This window comes from Botryllus schlosseri, chromosome 12, assembly GCF_051294905.1.
Source record: "Botryllus schlosseri isolate E-star chromosome 12, Bs_hap1, whole genome shotgun sequence".
NCBI classification, from domain to species: domain Eukaryota; kingdom Metazoa; phylum Chordata; class Ascidiacea; order Stolidobranchia; family Styelidae; genus Botryllus; species Botryllus schlosseri.
The window spans coordinates 16,008,185-16,028,740 of NC_137247.1; the positions used below are offsets into that span (position 1 = coordinate 16,008,185).

The 20,556-nt window shown below is 40.2% G+C and overlaps 1 protein-coding gene across 34 annotated transcripts in view; it reads right to left on the minus strand.

Annotated features, from left to right (window-relative positions):
- LOC145451713 (uncharacterized) overlaps positions 1-20,556 on the minus strand; it is a 312,192-nt gene that overhangs the window by 289,095 nt on the left and 2,541 nt on the right. For 22 of the 34 annotated variants that reach the window (XM_080329930.1, XM_080329936.1, XM_080329931.1 and 19 more), the window contains exons 2-9: positions 18,527-18,601; positions 12,823-12,924; positions 11,155-11,259; positions 10,277-10,378; positions 8,547-8,621; positions 8,044-8,145; positions 2,593-2,697; positions 1,395-1,496 (exon numbers count right to left, since the gene is read on the minus strand). In XM_080329930.1, coding sequence (XP_080186056.1) covers positions 1,395-1,496; positions 2,593-2,697; positions 8,044-8,145; positions 8,547-8,621; positions 10,277-10,378; positions 11,155-11,259; positions 12,823-12,924; positions 18,527-18,601 — 768 coding nt within the window. The remainder of the gene's footprint in view (positions 1-1,394; positions 1,497-2,592; positions 2,698-8,043; positions 8,146-8,546; positions 8,622-10,276; positions 10,379-11,154; positions 11,260-12,822; positions 12,925-18,526; positions 18,602-20,556) is intronic. The other 12 variants (XM_080329932.1, XM_080329940.1, XM_080329938.1 and 9 more) reach the window with 12 other exon arrangements.

The following is a 20,556-nucleotide window of genomic DNA, read 5'->3' on the forward strand; positions in this document are numbered from 1 at the left end:
GAGTAAACTTTTCCGTATGACTTGACTTGACTCGAGTCACTTTGCAAAAATAACTTGACTTGACTCGACGCTTCAGAAATGGGGAATGACTCTGACTCGAAGTTAAATTTGCGAGTCAATTCCTAGTCATGAGGGTATCAGTGTCAACCAAATCGCTGTATCTCGTTTATAAGTCCTGATTGTTAACGATACGCTGGTGTGACCCTGTGAGCGCAACAAATCACTCAATAATTGTGCGTTTTATCGAGCCCCGATTGTAATAAACGAATTAAACCGCAAACGCACTGATCGAAGCTTACAGCATACGTTTTCGGAAACTATTGTAGCGAAGGTATTTAACATCAATGTATCTCTCTTCCATAGACGACTTCTCATAGCCTATAACAAACCCTAGTATGATTTAAATTGGACGAATATCGTTTATACATTTATATTACGCATGGACAATTATGGAGCAGGCGCTTAAACTGTATAACATCTATGTGTAAGTGGGTAGTGTAGTATCATATTAATTCTTCATCTTTCTGAGGTCCTGTATTTTGGCTGATATTACAGATTGGGGCTATACCATTACTTGCGTCGTTTAGCAGTTCTGTGGAAGCGATACAATGCCTTGTTGGGTGTATGTACATATTCAACCCTATATCCGACTCGATTCAGAATAAATGGGGACTCAATCTGTATTTCTAACAGCTAGCAAAATGATGCAAGGAATATTTATTATGTCTGGTGCTTTGAAAACTCAACTTGACTTCAATAGTCACTTGACTCTTGACTTGACATCACTTGCCTTGACTTGACTCGACCCGACTCGAGTCACCTCCAAAAATTGAGTGACTTGAATTGATTCGAATCTCCTTCAGTAATCGATTGACTTGACTCCAGTCAAAACGTGGAATGACTTGAGATGACTTGTGACTCGACGGTAGTGACATTATTCCAACATTGCCATACAACCTACCTACATGAACTCACAATTGACGTGTTTGCTTGTTTGTTTGATTGGGGTATTAATGGTGTTTGTCGACTACAGCAGTCATTTACACCAGGCCGATTTTATGCATTTTTGATTCCGCATCTGCCGACTTGTAGCACGGCCCACTTCTAGTCTTATTGTAAGTCACCTCTTACGTGGGTGAGGAGTCGAGGAGGAGTCTAGATAAACCTCCAACACTTAGGTAGAATTCTGAAGTCGACCTCGGTCGAACTCGAACCACAATTAACGTGTGAGCATTATGGCTGCTCAAATCACACTATATTTTCACCTCAAATACACTTGCTTACACAGTACCTTCGCATCTGGTGGTAGCGAAGTATTGTACGTTTGATAAAGGAGGTGCCGAAGATATTATTCAGCGTATGGCAAAGCTCCAAGTTGACGAATTTGTGCTTACCGACGCAGTTTCGATCGACAAAATCGAAGCCATTTTCACAATCGCAACGTCCATCATCGCATTCCCCGTTGGCTCCACAATCGATGTCTCTGTGGCATCGCTCTGAAATATCGAATTTATGAATATCTTGACTTTAAAATGACGCGTTCTAAGCAAAGCGCTGCATACCTGAAATGATAGTAACATTCGGTTTGCCTGAACACCGGCATATCTAAGGTGACGCTACTGATGACTTACTGAACAATTTAATATGGGCGTAATTGTGAATGTTTTCCATCGCATATATTGTCTTCAAGCCTTCCCTACAATGCTATCATCAGGTAAAGTCACTTTGTAAAACTGTGAGTTAAATTTTTTCAAAAACAACTTTATTTTTAAATTACTCTTGCCGCGTAATTATATTGTCAAGTAGCTGAAATAACGCTACATGCCAAATTTGGGTTAATTCTGACCTATTGAAAACCATCGTGATATAATTTGCATATATAATACTTTCAACACCGAAGTCCGGAACCATGAAGAAAAAATTAATTTACTCGCAGGTAATATACAGGAAAATATATTGCCCAGCTTACAGTCGATATCTCCAATCATCTATTGTCGCGCCAATTCAGATTTAACAACTCATAACGACATTATTGTGACTGTTTTCTTCGCAATGCATCATGATTAACGAAGGCGCGAGTCACCATGTTTCTTCATTCTCATGTCATTGAGAGTTTGGTACCGTTTGTACTGTTTACTCAGTATTTTACCAACTGTTTAGTTACCTGTTCTTATATAGCTAGATTGACAGCAGTGATATGCCAAATCATTAATTATAGATATACATATATGAGTTATATGTAATTGGTATTGAATGTTGGTCTATATATGACTGTCTGTTTAATGTATGAGGTGACCAGCTGACTTGAAGACCTAATGGTCGTATCGCTGGCCACCATTTTACAGCATCACTTTCTTACACCTGAAAATAAACTTCTGTCTGTCTGTCTGTCCATGTGCTAAATGCGCACCAACTCAGAAGTGATATGTGAACATTTAAGGTTGTTCAAAAAATTACTATTTCCATGTCAGATACGTTCGCTTTAGTTTTCATTCAGATTTGGCGATCATGATGTAATGCATCTTTAATCAGGAGGCGATGATGTTAAAAACGACAGGTGGGATTATCACAGGTTGACGTGAATTTACTTACCGGCGCAATTTCCAGTCAAGTCAAAGCCATTTTTACATTTGCAACGTCCATCATCGCACTCCCCATTGCCCCCACAATCGCTATCTCTTTGGCATCGTGTTGCTTCTGAAATGACATATTCACTGCATAATGCTACACATATGGAATGGAAGTAAAATTCACATGAACAAAAGCGTATATAGCATAACAGAATCGATTAAAAGTCTCTTACACATTGAGTTAATAGCGATGAATGCACGCGTGCAATTGTTATTATATTTCATTGGTTATTATATTCACGCATCCTCTATACGAGTGCTTCCCAGCATTTTTAGTTTGCTATATTCACTTATCATGCAAGCCTTATTGCGCACTACACTCGCAGTGATATCAGCGATGAGGAGGCAAGACAACCCTCCAACAAGTAGTTCTAAGTAGCGATGGTGTGAACGTGAGTGTCACGTTCGCGTTCTGTGAGTGAACCTCTGAAACTTTGAGGTTCGCGTTCACAATCGAACATTGGTATAGGTTCTGCACTGTGAACATTTTACATGTGTTACAATCAGCCGTGCATTTTCACCGGAGCTGGAGCCGGAGCCGGAGCTCTACATAAAATTCAGCCGGAGCCGGAGCTGGAGCCCGGTATTTGAGGAGTAGCTCCGGCTCCGACGTAAGTCATAAGATGCTATTATATATGTAACAACTACATCTGCTGATTTATCATCATTGAACAGCAGGCCTGAATTTTAATGCTGTGCAGTGTACACAGCAATGGCAGGGGTTCTCAACCCGCGGCCCGCAGACGTATATTTTGTGGCCCGCGACATCTTTCATTATAAACGCAATTACTAATGACACGGTATTGTTACAAATTAATTTAGATACTTAGCTCTTTTATCGCACCGTCTCTGTTTCGTTTGATTACTCATTCTTGAAGACAGTGGTTCTCAAACTGGGGGCACGCGCCCTCGTTGGTGCGTGAAGCATCTGAAGGGGGCGCGAAGGTGCGGCCAACTGAAAAAAATTTCGCGCTGCGCGCAATTTATCCCTAATTCACTGTTATTTCTCTGTGTATAGTCCGAATTTAATATTTGAGAATTCTCTGATCAACGGCTATAACCTTCCATGCCATCAAACTAGCCGTTTGTATTGCTAGCATTCTGGTTGCATTTTGTTATATGACGATAAGGGGGCACGAAATTTTTCCCTATCAAAAAGGGGGGGCGTGACTAAAAATGTTTGAGAAACACTGCTTCAATGTGCTCTCGTTTCTTGATGTATGCTCGACTTCAGATTGTTATTGTTTTGAATCAATATTCGGCTGGACTCTGGTTCAAGAGAATCCCGCTACTTAGTAGGCCTACACTTTTACAGAGTGTTTGACTCTCTGCGAACGGTTGTTGAGATTGTCGACGACGTTACAGACGCATCGTTTAAAATTGCCTCGAATATCGCTAAACCCAAGAAATCTGATATAGAAGATGTGATTTCAATAAAATCGTAACATACTTTGCGAATATTTACTGTTTCCGGAACTTAGCAGCAACGACAACATCACCAGACAAATTTCGAAGATGCAATCGTCTGATTCAATCCTGACCAGACGAGTAACATCAATATCAGTCAATCTTTTATCGCCTGTTCTGAAACACGTTGCCGCGTAGATTACTTTTACGCAGCCTTGGATGAATCCACCGACATTGTATAACTAATTATCTGCTTGAATTTCATCAGAGTGGACATATATGCAGAGAAATACTGGCTGGGCAAACGTGGGGAGGGGACCAGCGAAAAATATCAACTTGACAAAGTTGACTTCTGTAACTATTGGTACAGTGCCTTAGGCATGAACGGAAAGGAGAAATGTTGATTGTTTTGCTCAGAAATGCCCCCAAACACCAGACTTCTTCTCATATCACTCAGAGCTCAATGTGATAATGGTCTCTGTAACGCAAAAGTTATAGTAATTTTATACTTGCTCGCCCACGGATTGGAACAAAGAGTTCGGCTCTCTGGTGGAAGGATTTGAAGTTGCATATACCGACTTGACAACGAATGTAATGCACGCTCCATGAAGGGATTTACATGGGCCGCTAGAAGATACATATTCTCACAAGCAGCAGCTGCAAACTTACGAACGCTGTTCATTATTACTTTATAATGCATAGAAATGTACTAAATGCCGGTATACGACTGGTAAATCGGCTACAATAGCCTAAATTTAATAGTAGCCCATGAATGCAAGGTAACATAGTTTTGCGGCCCGCAGCGTCTTTTGCTGTTAAAATGCGGCCCGTTATACAAGGGAAGTTGAGAACCCCTGGCATAGAGTAAGGTGCGTTATAGTGCAACCATGATGTTATAGATAATTGACAAGTATTTATTATGACGTCACAATCTGTCACGGCGGCACCTATGTCTTCGTTGCTACATCGGATGTTACTGACGGCTGACAGATTCTAGATTACTATAGATAACTAACCTATGGGTAGATTAGTAATCTATATAGACCAGGAATGTTCAACCTTTTCGGCTAAAGGAGCACATGCAATTGACGAACGAGTGCGCGGTCCACTAGCCGCGCCGAGCGGATCAAATTTTCAAAGTTTAGGTCAATAATATTATTACTTGAGTATATTGCGGGTCTATTGTATACTGCCCGCTAGGCACAGCTTGCAAGGACACGACTATTCGGCGTCTGGCCACATCGATATCGAAGGTCTCCGATAATATGCGACAATCATTTAGTGCCTACATTTCACCGTCGACGATCTTTATGAGAGCGCAAACGCGAAAAGACTTTCTCCCGTAATTGCGAATACAGTTAGACTCGATCGGGTAAATTAGGCGTTTTTTTGTTCATTTTCAGTAGGGGGTAGGCTACCAAGCAAGAAATCACGTGGCAATTAAACACGCAAAGCGTGAAGAAAAATTTCACAACTATTTCAGTTTATTGTAATGTACGACGATTTACTGAAAATGTGACTGGACCCTGAATCTGCCAATGCGTCGGAACTGATATTTTAGTCATCAAAATCCCAAGTGTCGCAGCCAGAATTGTAATTTTTGGTTGGCATTACAAGCTCACAATCTGAGCAATTCATTTTCGATAATATAATAGGAAATTACCTCGCGGGCCACATTTGACCCGCGGATTGGCCACCCCTGATATAAACAGGTCCATTCGATAATGCCGGAGCTGGAGCTGGAGCCGGAGCAGTGGTAATAATGTGGTTCCGGAGCTGGAGCCGGAGCTAATGTATGGCAGAAGAAAGCTCCGGAGCCGGAGCTGGAGCAGTTTAAATTTACGGCTGCTCCAAAGCACTGGTTACAATTTTCACGTCAATATAACGTCTTGGGCTGAAATTCTTTGCTTTTCAACTTCGGACCACACTTCGCATGGTGTTGATAGCATGAAAAGAATTTCAGCAAGAGCATGCACTTCCAAACTTCAAAAGATATTTGCTCGAAACATTCAGGTCTCCATTTGTGAATATTTAGTGACTCTCTGCTGTGAGATTTGCCCGCAATCCCACAATAGCAAGAACGAAACACACATGTAGGAAGTCAGCGAATTGACCTTAATCAACCGATCAATTTATCTACATCAACGAAATTGATATAAGGAATGCGTAGTACATGTAATGTACGAAATCTGTCAGGAGTACGGGATCTATCTTAATACGATATGATATCCCTATTGTATCATAAAAAAAAACAATTCCCTCCGATTAGGGTGTTGGCTACTGTATACCTTGTTTCGAAACAATATCTGTCGCAAGTATAGCAACAGGTGTTTCACTCGTAAGAATACATCCGTCCGGTCTAGCCGAGTCCTCGTCGAAATTATTATCAAAGCGACGGAAGATACTGATTTTGCGGAATTAATAGAGCATTTTATTGTTCCACATGATACATTATTAAATGGCCGTTTAAAAATTCAGCATGTACTTCAGCATTGTGACATCATATCGCCTTAGCCGTAGCTAGTTATCATGAACATTAAGATATTACTTTACAGAAATGTAGGGTTTGAATAAGCAATATGACGTCACATGACTTTAGAGGTTCGCCATCGCGTTCACAAAGAACCTTTCATAGGTTCAGACCATCCCTAGTTCGAAGCCACCTCCATTGGTGTCATGACGGAGGTGTATTAACAAACTATGCCTCTCGCTTACCCTTAGGTCCAGTTGAAAACCACTATTTAGGGATGGTGTGAACCTCTGAAAGGTTCAGGTTCGTGTGAACGCGAACCTTTTTGAAAGGTTCTGTGTGAACACGAACGTGAACTTCATGACGTCACGTGACGTCATATTGCTAATTCCAACCCTATTTTCCAATGAAGTGAAAGCCTATATTAATGTACACGATACCTAGCGAAGACTCGGTCCACATAATGCCACAATGCTGAAGTACATATCGGCGTTTTAAACGTCGCTAAATGTATCAACAGCGGTAATCAAAGGATATAATAATGGCGTAAATCAATACATTCCATCGCTTTGCCAACAATTTCGACGAGGACTTACCAAGGAATATAAGCTTACGCCTTAACGGTCTTAGCCATACCGTACAATGTGTTCGGAATCTGAGCATTGCTACATGGATATTGAGCAGAGTGTACTACGGGTTTCTATACTCGCTACCGATACCACCACCAACAACAAGTTATGCAGCAGTAGCAAGCACCTTAATCGCACGGATTTGGTTATAATGATACAATAAACATATGAAGTCAAGATTGACCCCGTACGCCCGTTAGATTTTTACATCAGAAGACGATATCAATGTCATTGATTGGTTGAATAAGCACCATTCGCTGACTACGTATATCGCTCGTGATGTTGTGTGATTGCGGGTCAAGCTCACAGCAGAGAGTCACTAAATATTCACAAACGGAAAGCTGGTTATTCCGAGAAAATATTTGTAACAAAGCAACTAAAACTTTTATGGTTGTCGAGGTGCATGGTGCATGCTCGTTAAGCGTTGATTTTTTATGCTGCCGGCACCATGCATGGAGTGGCCCGTAGTTGAAATGCAATAAATTTGAGCCAAAGATCTTATAATGGAGTGAAAATTACAATTTACCAAAAGGTTCACAGTGCAGAACCTACCAAGGTTCTGTTGTGAACGCGAACCTCTAAATTTCCGAGGTTCACACACAGAACGCGAACGTGAACCTCACGTTCACACCATCCCTACTATATATACTAAGACACTATTGAACTAAAAATCTGCGAGATTGTAGTCGGATTTTGTAAACTGTGCAGTGTGCATAAACTCAGAAAAGATATATAGACATTTTAGCTTGTTCAAAAAACACCAAAATACTTTGTTCCGCGTCAGACGAATTTGCTTCAGTCATCGTTCCGATTATGGGGGTCGTGAAGTAATGCGCGCACAATTCAGGCACACCAAAGTTATAAGGCCGCGTTAGGCAATACCCCACGTAAAAGTAATTCTACCCACCGACGCATTCTCCAGTAACCGAGTCGAAGCCAAATTTACATTTGCAACGACCATCATCGCAATCCCTGTTGTTTCCACAGTCGCTGTCTCTGTGGCATCGCTCTGAAATATCACATTTAGAAACGTGTTGCTTCGAAAATGACATATTCAATGCATACTGCTACACATATGGAATGAAAGTAAAATTCACCTGAACAAAAGCATATATGGCAGAACACTATCGAGTGAAAATCCCCGACACATTGGGTGAATAGCGATGGAGGCGTGTGCAATTGGTAATATATTCCATTGGCTATTACATTCACACATCCTATACGAGTGCGTCCCGACATTTTTAGTTTGCTATACTCACTTATCATGCAAGCATAACTGCGTGACGTACAATGAGATATTATCAAACGAATGAAACACAAATTAATGAGAAAAAAACAAGTATTCAGAGGCAATTTATCATCGATGCGAAAGTTGAGTTCACTGATTACGCCTGAAGAGTGAATACACACCTTCGTTTCCTTGTGAGAAGGTGTTGTCGCCCTCAAATCCGAAAGAGGCTTCGTCGCGATTGGCGATGTTGTTTACTGAATATTTAGACTGGTAAATAGGTTGGCTGGAGAGATAGGTTTAAAACAGGTTCAGTGACGCATATCACAACAATGATTATTGCGTCACTACTGTATGGGAGCTGTGCTGCGATAAATGAAATAAATATACATTATAGATCAGTGATTCCCAACCGCTGCTCCAAGGTAGCCTTTTTGCGGCTCTGATTGACTCCTGAATATGCCGTAAAAGTATAGTAGTCCACAGTTGTTGTTGTTGTTTGTTTCTATGAATAACTATAGTCAATTTATATATATGAATGCTAAATTGAGGAATACTAATATTAGTTATGTTTAACGCCGTCCAAAGGCGCATCTGAGAACCGGGAAAGAGAATTCTTGCAGTTCATGACGCTCAGACGACGCTCAAAGATATGTAATTCTGCATTTATAGAATTTCGAATATATTAAATGGGCAACACCATGGTCCACAAGCTTTGGAGGGCCATAGAAACGGTTATTGTGGTACCACGAATGATAAATCAATTTACTTTATAATAAAAATATATATAAAAGACACGTTTTGAAAACCGCTGATAAAACCGCAACATGTCATACAAGTACGGTCACTCAGTTTTCTAAGCTGTGAGCATTGAAAGTGCGCCTCGGTTCCGATGCATTTAAAGCTCACAACCATCAGAGAGGGTCAAAGTAGTTAAGAGGCTGCTCTAGTAGAAGTAGAAGTAGTCGCGCTGAACTCTACTCAAGTGCGAGTAGAAGTAGTGATTTCTAAAGCAGTATAAAATTGCTACAAGTAGATATAGAATTTGTTATCTTTGTAAACTACTCGATTAAGTAAGTAGTTTTGAAAAGCAGTCATAAATAATATAACATGACCAGTAGATGCTTTATGGTTAAAAATTGTTACTTAGACACGACTTTTCGTAAAATTACTCTGACTTGAACTGTCTCGGTGGCAATACGAACAATGCGGTGTTGGGATGGCTCGAATCATGACTTGACTCTAGTAAGCTTCGAGTCAACTTTTCCGTATTACTTGACTTGACTCGAGTCACTTTGCAAAAGTAACTTGACTTTCACTCGAGTCACCTCCAAAAATTGAGTGACTTGAATTGAATTGACTCGAGTCTCCTTCGATAATCGATTGACTTGACTTGACTCCAGTCACAACGTGGAATGACTCGAGATGACTTGTGACACGACGGTAGTGTCTTGATCCCATCACTGCAATACCATCTACCTACATGAACTCACAAGTGAAGTGTTTGTTTATTTGTTTGATTGGGGTATTCATGGTGTCTGTCGACTACAACGGTCATTTACACCAGGCCGATTTTCTGCATTTTTGATTCCGCATCTGCCGACTTGTAGCACGGCCCACTTCCAGGCTTTTTGTAAGTCACCGCTTAGGTGGGTGAGGTGTCGAGGACGAGCCTAGATAAACCTCCAACACTTAGGTAGAATTCTGAAGTCGACCTCGGTCAGATTCGAACCACAATTAACGTGTTAGCATTATGGCTGCTCAAAACACACTATATTTTCACCTCAAATACATTCGCTTACACTGTACTTTCGCCTATGCGGGTGTTGAAGTATTGTACGTTTCATAAATGAGGCACCAAAGATAAAATTCAGTGTATGGCAAGGCTCCAAGTTGACGAATTTGTGCTTACCGACGCAGTTTCGATCAACAAAATCGAAACCAGTTTTACAATCGCAACGTCCATCATCGCATTCCCCGTTGGCTCCACAATCGATGTCTCTGTGGCATCGCTCTGAAATATCGAATATATGAATATCTTGACTTTAAAATGGCGCGTTCTATATACAGCGCTGCATACCTGAAATAGTAGTAACATTCTGTTTGCCTGAACACCGGCATATATAACATGACGATACTGATAACCTACTGAACAAACTAATATGGGCGTAATTGTGAATGTTTTCCATCGCATATATTATTTTCACACATTCTCTACAATGCTATCATCTGGGAAAGTCACTGTGAGTTAAATTTTGTTCAAAAATAACTTTATTTTCAAATTACTGATGCCGCGTAATTAAGTTGCCAAGTAGCTAAAATAACGCTACATGCAATATTTGGGTTAATTCTGACTTAGTGAAAACCATCGTGATATAATTTGCATATATAATACTTTCAAGACTGAAGTCGGGAACCATGAAGAAAAAAATTAATTCACTCGCAGGTAATATACAGGAAAATATATTGCGCAGGTTACAGTCGATATCTCCAAGCATCTATTGTCGCGCCAATTTAGATTTCACAACTCATAGCGACATTGTGACTGTTTTCTTTGCAATGCGTCATGATTAGCGAAGGGGCGAGACACCTTGTGCTAAATGCGCACCAACTCAGAAGTGATATGTGAACATTTAAGGTTGTTCAAAAAATTACTATTTCCATGTCAGATACATTCGCTTTAGTTTTCATTCAGATTTGGCGATCATGATGTAATGCATCTTTAATCAGGAGGCGATGATGTTAAAAACGACAGGTGGGATTATCACAGGTTGACGTGAATTTACTTACCGGCGCAATTTCCAGTCAAGTCAAAGCCATTTTTACATTTGCAACGTCCATCATCGCACTCCCCATTGCCCCCACAATCGCTGTCTCTTTGGCATCGTGTTGCTTCTGAAATGACATATTCACTGCATATTGCTACACATATGGAATGAAAGTAAAATTCACTTGAAAAAATCATATTAGCATAACAGAATCGAGTGAAAGTCTCTTACACATTGGGTTAACAGCGATGAATGCACGCATACAATCGTTATTATATTCCATTGGTTATTATATTCACGCATCCTCTATACGAGTGCTTCCCAGCATTTTTATTTTGCTATATTCACTTATCATGCAAGCCTTATTGCGCACTACACTCGCAGGGAAGTCAGCGATGAGGAGGTAAGACAACCCTCCAACAAGTAGTTCTAAGTAGCGATGGTGTGAACGTGAGTGTCACGTTCGCGTTCTATGAGTGAACCTCTGAAACTTGGAGGTTCGCGTTCACAATCGAACCTTGGTAGGTTCTGCACTGTGAACATTTTACATGTGTTACAATTTTCATATCAATATAACCTCTTGGGCTGAAATTTTTTGCATTTCAACTTCGGACCACACTTCGCATGGTGTTGATAGCATGAAAAGAAATTCAGCAAGAGCATGCTCTTCCAAACTTCAAAAGATATTTCCTCGAAACATCCAGGTCTCTATTTGCGACTATTTAGTGACTCTCTGCTGTGAGATGTGCCCGCAATCCCACAATAGCAAGAACGAACACACATGTAGGAAGTCAGCGAATTGACCTTAGTCAACCGATCAATTTATCTACATCAACGAAATTGATATAAGGAATGCATAGTACATGCAATATACAAAATCTGTCAGGAGTACGGGATCTATCTTAATACCATATGATATCGCTATTGTATCATAAAACACAATTCCCTCCGATTAGGGTGTTGGCTACTGTATACCTTGTTTCGAAACAATATCTGTCGCAAGTATAGAAACAGGTGTTTCACTCGTAACAATACATCCGTCCGGTCTAGCCGAGTCCTCGTCGAAATTATTGGCAAAGGGAAGGAAGATATTGATTTTCCGGAATTAATAGAGCATTTTATTGTTCCACATGATACATAAAAATGGCCGTTCATAAATTCAGCATGTACTTCAGCATTGTGACATCATATCGCCTTAGCCGTCGTTAGTTATCATGAACATTAATATATAACTTTCCAGAAATGTAGGGTTTGAATGAGCAATATAACGTCGCATGACGTCATAGGTGCGCTTTCGCGTTCACACAGAACCTTACCGGGTTTCAGACCATCCCTCGTTCGAAGCCACCTCCATTGGTGTCATGACGGGGGTGTATTAGCAAACTATGTCACTCGCTTACCCTTAGGTCGAGTTGGACACCACTATATATACCAAGACACTATTGAACTGAAAATTTGCGAAATTTTGAGTCAGATCTTGTAAACTGTGCAGTGTGCATCAACTCAGAAGTGATAGGTAGACATTTTAGCCTGCTCAAAAAACGCCAAAATACGTTTTTCCGCGTCGGACGCATTTGCTTCAGTCATTGTTCCGATTTAGGGGTCGTGAAGTAATGCGCGTTCAATTCCAGCACACCAAAGTTAAAAGGCTCCGTTAGGCAATACCCGAGGTTTAAGTAATTCTACCAACCGACGCATTCTCCAGTATCCGGTTCGAAGCCAAATTTACATTTGCAACGTCCATCATCGCAATCCCTGTTGTTTCCGCAGTCGCTGTCTCTGTGGCATCGCTCTGAAATATAACATTTAGAAACGTGTTAACCCTCCGTGATAATCCGCCGACACGTAGTTCTAAGTAGCGATGGTATGAACGTGAGTTTCACGTTTGCGTTCTGTGAATGAACCTCTGAAATTTGGAGGTTCGCGTTCACAAACGATAAACGAACCTCGGTAGGTTTTGCAATGTGAACCTTTTTCATTTATTACAATTGTCACGTCTTTGGTTGGTTGAAATTCTTTGCATTTCAACTTCAGACCACCCTTAATTCGCATGGCGGTGGTATAGCATGAAAAGAAATTCAGCACGAGCATGCACTTGCCATTAAAAAGTTATTTGCTCGAAATATTCAGGTCTCCGTTCTTGAATCTTTGGTGACTCTCTGCTGTGAGATTCGCCCGCAATCACACAATAGCAAGAACGAAACACATATGCAGGAAGTCAGCGAATTGTCCTGTGTCAATCTATCAATTATCTACGTCTGCGAAATTGATATAAAGAATGCATAGTACATGTAATGTACAAAATCTATCAGGAGTACGGGATCGATCTTGATATGGTATCCCCATTGTATCATAAAAACCAATTCTCTCAGGGTGTTGGCTACTGCAGTGGTTCTCGACCTTTTTCGCCTCGCGGACCGGTAAAATTTCAAAAAATGTCTGGCGGACCGGTGAACTGTCAATATTGAAATGAAGCCAAAATGTAAAGCATGCAACCGTTTTTTGCAATTATGTGATGCTAGCGAGTGACATTTAGAGGGTTTTCATCGTATTTAATTATATTCAAGATGGAATCCATGCGATTTTATGGTATAGTGCATGAGTATGCTGAGTCGAGGTAAAATTGCCTTGTCCAGATAAACGTGCTACCGCCGAGAGTCGTTTACAGTCTTTCGCGCCGAAGGCCGTGGGTTTAAACGGCCACGCCAACTCAAATAATATTCTTCTCTTTGACTATATCAAGAGAAGAAGCGTATCGGAGTCGAACCAAGCACCTTGTCGTGCTACCTTGTTGATTGCCCACTGCCACCAGACGCAGGCTACTCTGGCAACTACGAATACCATGCGTGCTGCAAGAAAACACATTACAGCAGCTATACCGGCTATCCGCAAATCCGGGCCGAAAAAGCACTTCATCAGCCCACCCCAAAAAACGTTGGTCATGGGGCCCCCACATGGCGATAAGCCAAACTTCCGGGGGCTTCGTCCCCAGACCCTATACTTGGATGGATGTTTTTACCTGTACTTGTGATCACATCCATTCTACTCAGCGTAAGTAGAGAGTTTACGTAGCTTATCGCGACAATAGCAAAAATTTTCGATCATTCACGACTGAAGCGGTTTTCTCGCGGCCAAATTTTTGGCCCAAATTTCGGAGTCTCATATGGTAACCTAAACTTCATTATGTGTGGATACGTCGTGGTGTGGTAATGGCTGACGCCGAAAGGCATATAAATCATGCGTATTTCTCGGAGAAGGGCACCTAATAAGCAAGACATTTAGGGACACCAAATCGTGCAAAGCCCCAAAAGAAATTGAAAAATGTTGGAAAAAGTTTCAAATAAAACACTATGATTTATGTTCATTAGGGCTGTTCAAAAATAACTTTTTTTTCCGGATTCCAGCCATTCAGTGATTAAATCGTCAGGTTACCTTAAAAAACGCTGCACACCAAATTTGGTTCAATTCTAACAAGTATAGGGCTCCGCGGATCCAATTCAAATTTTTAATTTATACAGGAAAATTGAAAAAAAAAATTTTTCAAATTTTTCTGTCAACCCCATGAAATTGTTGAGCTGTCTTCAGAGACGATGCAAATAAAATTTGACTCAATTCGGACTAGTAGAAGTGGAGTTATTGGAGTTTTTCGTTGATAATTCTCCAATTATCCTTGATTGGTGGATAATCTGAGAATTATCAACGAAAAACTCAAATAACTCCGTTTCTACTGGTCGGAATTGACTCAAATTTCATTTGCATGGTCTTTGAAGACATCTCAACATTTTCATGGGGTTGAGAGAAAAATTTGAAATTTTTTTTTTTTAATTTAACGTATTAAATTAAAAATTTTAATTGGCTCTGCAGACGCTTAGACATGTTCGAATTGAACCAAATTTGGTGTGCAGCCTTTGTTGTGGCAACCTGACAATTTAATCAGTGAATGGCTGGAATCAGGAAAAAAAAGTTATTTTTGAACAGCCCTAATGTTCATTTTCGAAATAATTTTGGGTCCTTTTCAAGCTCGGCCCCGCTCCAATAGGGCGGTTTGGGGTGCCCCTGTTACGGTCCTGCACAAAATAAACGAATCGAAAACCAATGATCAAACTGCGCTGTTTATCGATGAGTGAGCTCGTATCTGTTCAGTATTTGTCGCTCGCATGTCGTCAAATGAAACGTCTTGAACTTTAAGTCAAATCGAACATGTTTCAAGCCCTAATGTTACCTCACGAAATTTTGAATCAGTTTAAAATTAGATGTTATATTTATTTTATCAAAGGACAAGCCTTCAACATTGCATCTTGAAATTAAAGTATAAAATTGTAATATACCTCGCGTACCGGCAGGAATGTCGTCGCGGACCGGCACCGGTCCGCGGACCGGCGGTTGAGAACCGCTGGGCTACTGTATACTTTGTTTTGAAATCATATTTTGCGCAAGTATAGAAAGAGGTGTTTCACTCGTAAGAATACATCCGTCCGGTCTATAGACGAGTCCTCGTCGAAATTATTGGCAAAACGACGGAAGATATTAATTTGGCCAGATTATTATAGCGTTTTATTGTTCCCCTTGTTACATTAAATGGCCGTTTAAAAAGTCAGCTTGTAGTTCAGCATTGTGGCATCATATTATCTGAGCCCCTGTTGTAGCACGTAGCTATACAGCAGTTACTCACGTAGGTACTTTATTAGTAGTTCTACGAGTGTCTGAGTGATAGAACTAGGGTTGAATATAAAACAAACGGTGTTTTAAAACACTTAGTTAAAAACATGTTTTAACAGTGTTTCAAAAAAAATGCCTTTTAAAAAACACAATTTTTTTTTCAAAGTTGTAAAATTATGCAATAATTGTGTAAATAATCTATAATAAACATGTTGTATGAGCCTACTGACAATAACCACCCGATGTTGCCGACGTATATCGATATGGGATGGTTGGAACTCTCAAAATAGTCGGTCCAACAGCAATAGTACATACAGTTCGTCAAAAAAGCTAATTTTACCCTATATTTTCAATTGTCAATGCCAATCCCCTATGACGTCAGAATTGAATATTCGTGACGTCATGGCCTTTAAAAAAAGTTTTAAATTCGGGCTTATTTTAAACATGTTTGTTTTAAATTGATTTTTGTTTTAAATGCAACCCTATAGATACAACGCTTTATTATATCTGTATTTAACGTTATATTCGTTATTTAATTCTGGGATTATCCCCCAATCAAGGAAAATCCAAGAATTATCATCGAAAAACTCAAATAACTCCGCTTCTACGGCTTGGAATTGAGTCAAATTTGCTTTGCATCGTTTTTGAAGACAGCGCAACAATTTTATATGGGGTTGGAAGAAAAATTTGAAAATATTTTTTTTTTTGCATTCATAGGCAAATTTGAAATTTTCAAACTCTACGAAATCCGCGAATATTGGTTGGAATGAATTCAAATTTAGTGTGCGTCGTTTTTTAAGGCAACCTAACGATTTAATCACGTAACCCGCAAGATTCAGGAAAAAAAGTTATTTTTGAACAGCCCTAATCATCACTCATACTTCGAAAATTCAATTTGACTTGAATCGTGACTTCACTCGTGACTTGACTTGACTTGACTCGAGTCACCTCCAAAAAACGAGTGACTTGACTTGACTTGAGTCACGGTCGACAATCGATTGACTTGACTTGACTTTGGTCAAAATTTGCAATGACTCGAGATGACTCGTGACTCGAAGGTAGTGACTTGATCCCAACACTGGAACATGGCTGGAGTTGACTGGGGTCAAACGTTAATATCAAAGATGGGCTTGTGACACGGAGCTTGACTTGGTTGCACTTACAACCAAATGTTCGTGTGTAATGTGGAATAGTAATAGCTGATAATGTCGTAGCCGGGTATTTCGATATCTAAGCAGATCGTTATGACAATCACTGGCATTCTGTGCCCGACTTCTTGCCGTATAGTTATATTCATTTATTTGTCGTACCATTGAAAGTCCAATGCGGACCAGGATGACGACGAGTGGCCGCAAGGCCTTAGTACACAGTCGCCGCATGTAGGAGTACACTTTACAATCAATGGCGCATTACAATGAAAATAAATAAACAAAACTACTAGTAATGCAGATTAAAAATTCAATCAGGATACAGTAACGAGATACATTTAAAACAAAGATTTGGAGCTGCAATGCAGGACTGAGTGTATAGAGTGCGGTACACACATATTGGGACTTTACAACATAAGACAGCAACTGCAATACCGGCATCTAATCAATGTTTATCTAAATTAAATTTTGGATTACGTTTTTTAAATAGATGTTCCGGAACCCGGATTATGTGCACTGCTCAAAGGCTTTGATATCACATCAATCTTTGTCAAATTCTAAACTATTCTACACATTGTAGTAGCAATCAAATGTTCGCTAGCTACACAATCATAACCCTAAAGCTTGTATGGTGACATGATGCATCTGTCCTCCCGCGTAATGCCCATATCTCATAATTTTTTACAAATTATGCTTTTTCCCTACGAAGTAGCCGAAAACAAAAATTTTCTCTCTCTCTCACTCATATTCACGATATGCGTGGGATGTCAATCTGCAAGGCTGACTTGGAAATACATTTAATACCTTAATACTTTATTACCTTGGTTGATACTGCGGCCCGCGACGTTATCGAAATCTAGGAATTTAGCCTGCGAGTGTATTTGAGTTTGACACCCCTATACTATGCATCATATGCAGGAAATACGTTTTAATATAAGATCACTCTCAGTTTAGGTTTGCATGAGATATCTCGCTATCGACAATAAGAACTGCAAAAGGCCGATATGGAGACTTTTTGTTACAAGCTCGTATAGAGTAAATAGTTTATGGGGTTTGGGAACCTTCTTCAATCGGCCCATGCTGGATGACGATAAATGATTCTTGCGGTTCGGGTTCCAAAAACATTACATAACCCGACCATTTATCCACGCAGTTTGGACATCAGTCGTATTTATTGTAAATAATCAATTCTTATAGCATAGAAACAGAATTTGATTAATTTGTTGTAACTTGTTACTTGTTGTTACTTGAGTAGATATTCATCGGATATCTGTGGTCAAGTAAGACCCGCATTCGCATCCGATGACGTAGCGCTAATCAGTAAATGGTCTTGTCCCAGGAATACATTTTCACCACTGGCCCAAATATGAATACCATTTCCGTTGTCATAGGACATGGATCTCTCGGCAGTGAAGCATTTTCTTATTCAAAATCGTCACAATGTGATATGTCAAGCTGGATTCTCAGAACTTTATCATGATTCACAACGCCGCAAGTTCTGTGTTGAACGGATATACACCCTCGCAATGTCATAGATAAAAGCCCAAATCTCCTTTCACTGATTAGGCGTTACGAGCGAATACGTACCGTCATTTCCTTGTGAGAAGGTGTTGTCTTCCTCGAAACCGAGAGACGATTCGTCACGATTCGCTATGTCGTTTTCTGAAAAGTTTGACTTGAATATAGGCTGGCTGGAGAGAGTCGATTTATTATATTATTAATATATTTAAAAACAGGTAGAGTGAAAACAATGATTTTTGCGTCACTACTGTACATAGGGCTTTTCAAAAATAACTTTTTTTCCCGGATTCCAGTCATTCACTGATTAAATTGTCAGGTTACCCTAAAAAACGCTGCACACCAAATTTGGTTCAATTCTAACAAATATAGGACTCCGCAGATCCAATTAAAAATTTTAATTTATGATGGAGAATTAAAAAAAAAATTCAAAATTTTCTGCCAACCCCATGAAATTGTTGAGCTGTCTTCCAAGACGTTGCAAAACAAATTTGAGTCAATTCCGACCAGTAGAAGCGGAGTTATGTGAGTTTTTCGATGATAATCCTCAATTATCCTTGATCGGTGGATAATCCGAGATTTATCAACGAAAAACTCACATAACTCCGCTTCTACTGGTCGGAATTGACTCAAATTTGTTTTGCAACGTCTTTGAAGACAGCTCAACAATTTCATGGGGTTGGCAGAAAAATTTGAAAATTTTTTTTTTAATCTTCCATAATAAATTAAAATTTTTAATTGGATCTGCGGAGTCCTATACATGTTAGAATTGAACTAAATTTGGTGTGCAGCGTTTTTTAGGGTAACCTGACAATTTAATCAGTGAATGGCTGGAATCCGGGGAAAAAAAGTTATTTTTGAACAGCCCTACCAGCAGTGCGGTCATAAATGAGATAATTATAAAGACTCTAGATCAGTGATTCCAAACCTTTTTCAAGACATCGCCCTCTTATCAAGCTCGACGATTACTCATTGTAACACCATATCGGACTGGAATGCTGCAATCCCTATCAACGGTCACAAAGCCTTTGGAAGAAGGAATTAATTCCAATTCTCAGGCATATACATAATAATACACTTTTCAATGTCGCGCTCCAATCAAAATGACTACGGCCCAAAAGTCTGGTTCATTAATTATTGTGAGCGCGGATACGTGGCTGCGGCGATAATGGGCTCAAAAGCAATTCAATTTATATGATGAGAACGTGTATTTGCTCGGCTAATCGCGAGAAGATAAGGTGGTTGGCATTGGCATATTGAATAGGAATTTGTAACATTTAGACCAGTGGTTCCCAACGTGGGCGATATCGCCCCCCAGGGGGCGATTTGTCGGTCCAGGGGGGCGAAAATAGCAAAGGGGGCGATAGGGGGGCGAAAACGGACGAAGGGGGCGATAGGGGGGCGATGGCGCGTTAAAACACCTGTATTGGCGTCCATGACAGTAACTGCCGCACTCAAACCCCCAATTGGGATGGGGGCCCGAGCTCGAAGGGGGCCCACAATTTTTTTCGTGAATTATCACTAATTATAGAGTATTATTTTGGAAATTTAGGCAACTTTTTCACAAGATTTTTGCGCTGCGCGCTATTTCGTGGTGTCATGTTTCTTGCTTATTGGATACCCTTCCTCCAAGAAATAACGCTCATGAGTAGTAGAAATGGGCATCTCGGCGTCAGCCATTATCACACTATGACGCACCAAGACATATGAAGTTTCAGGCCATGTAACATGCGACTCCGAGAAGTGTGCCAGAACGAGAAAACCTAGGCCAGCGGTTCTCAACCGGGGGTCCGCGGACCCCTAGGGGTCCGCGAAGCAATTTCAGGGGGTCCGCGAGACCTCTAAATTTTTAGTATGGTTGATATTCTAACGGTTTTTATATTTTATTTGGGTAAGCCTGAGGCAGTTTTGCACAACAACTGCTAAAACCTGATGACTCATATCATCGTATTAATCGTCTGACATGAACTATCGTAGTGTGGAAATTAATTTTCATTGCCAATTTTGCATTAACCTGTTCATACAAACATATTGCTGTTAAGAGACGTTTTGTGGTGGTTTGTGGAAAAAATAAAAATATGGAGATAGTTACGTCAATC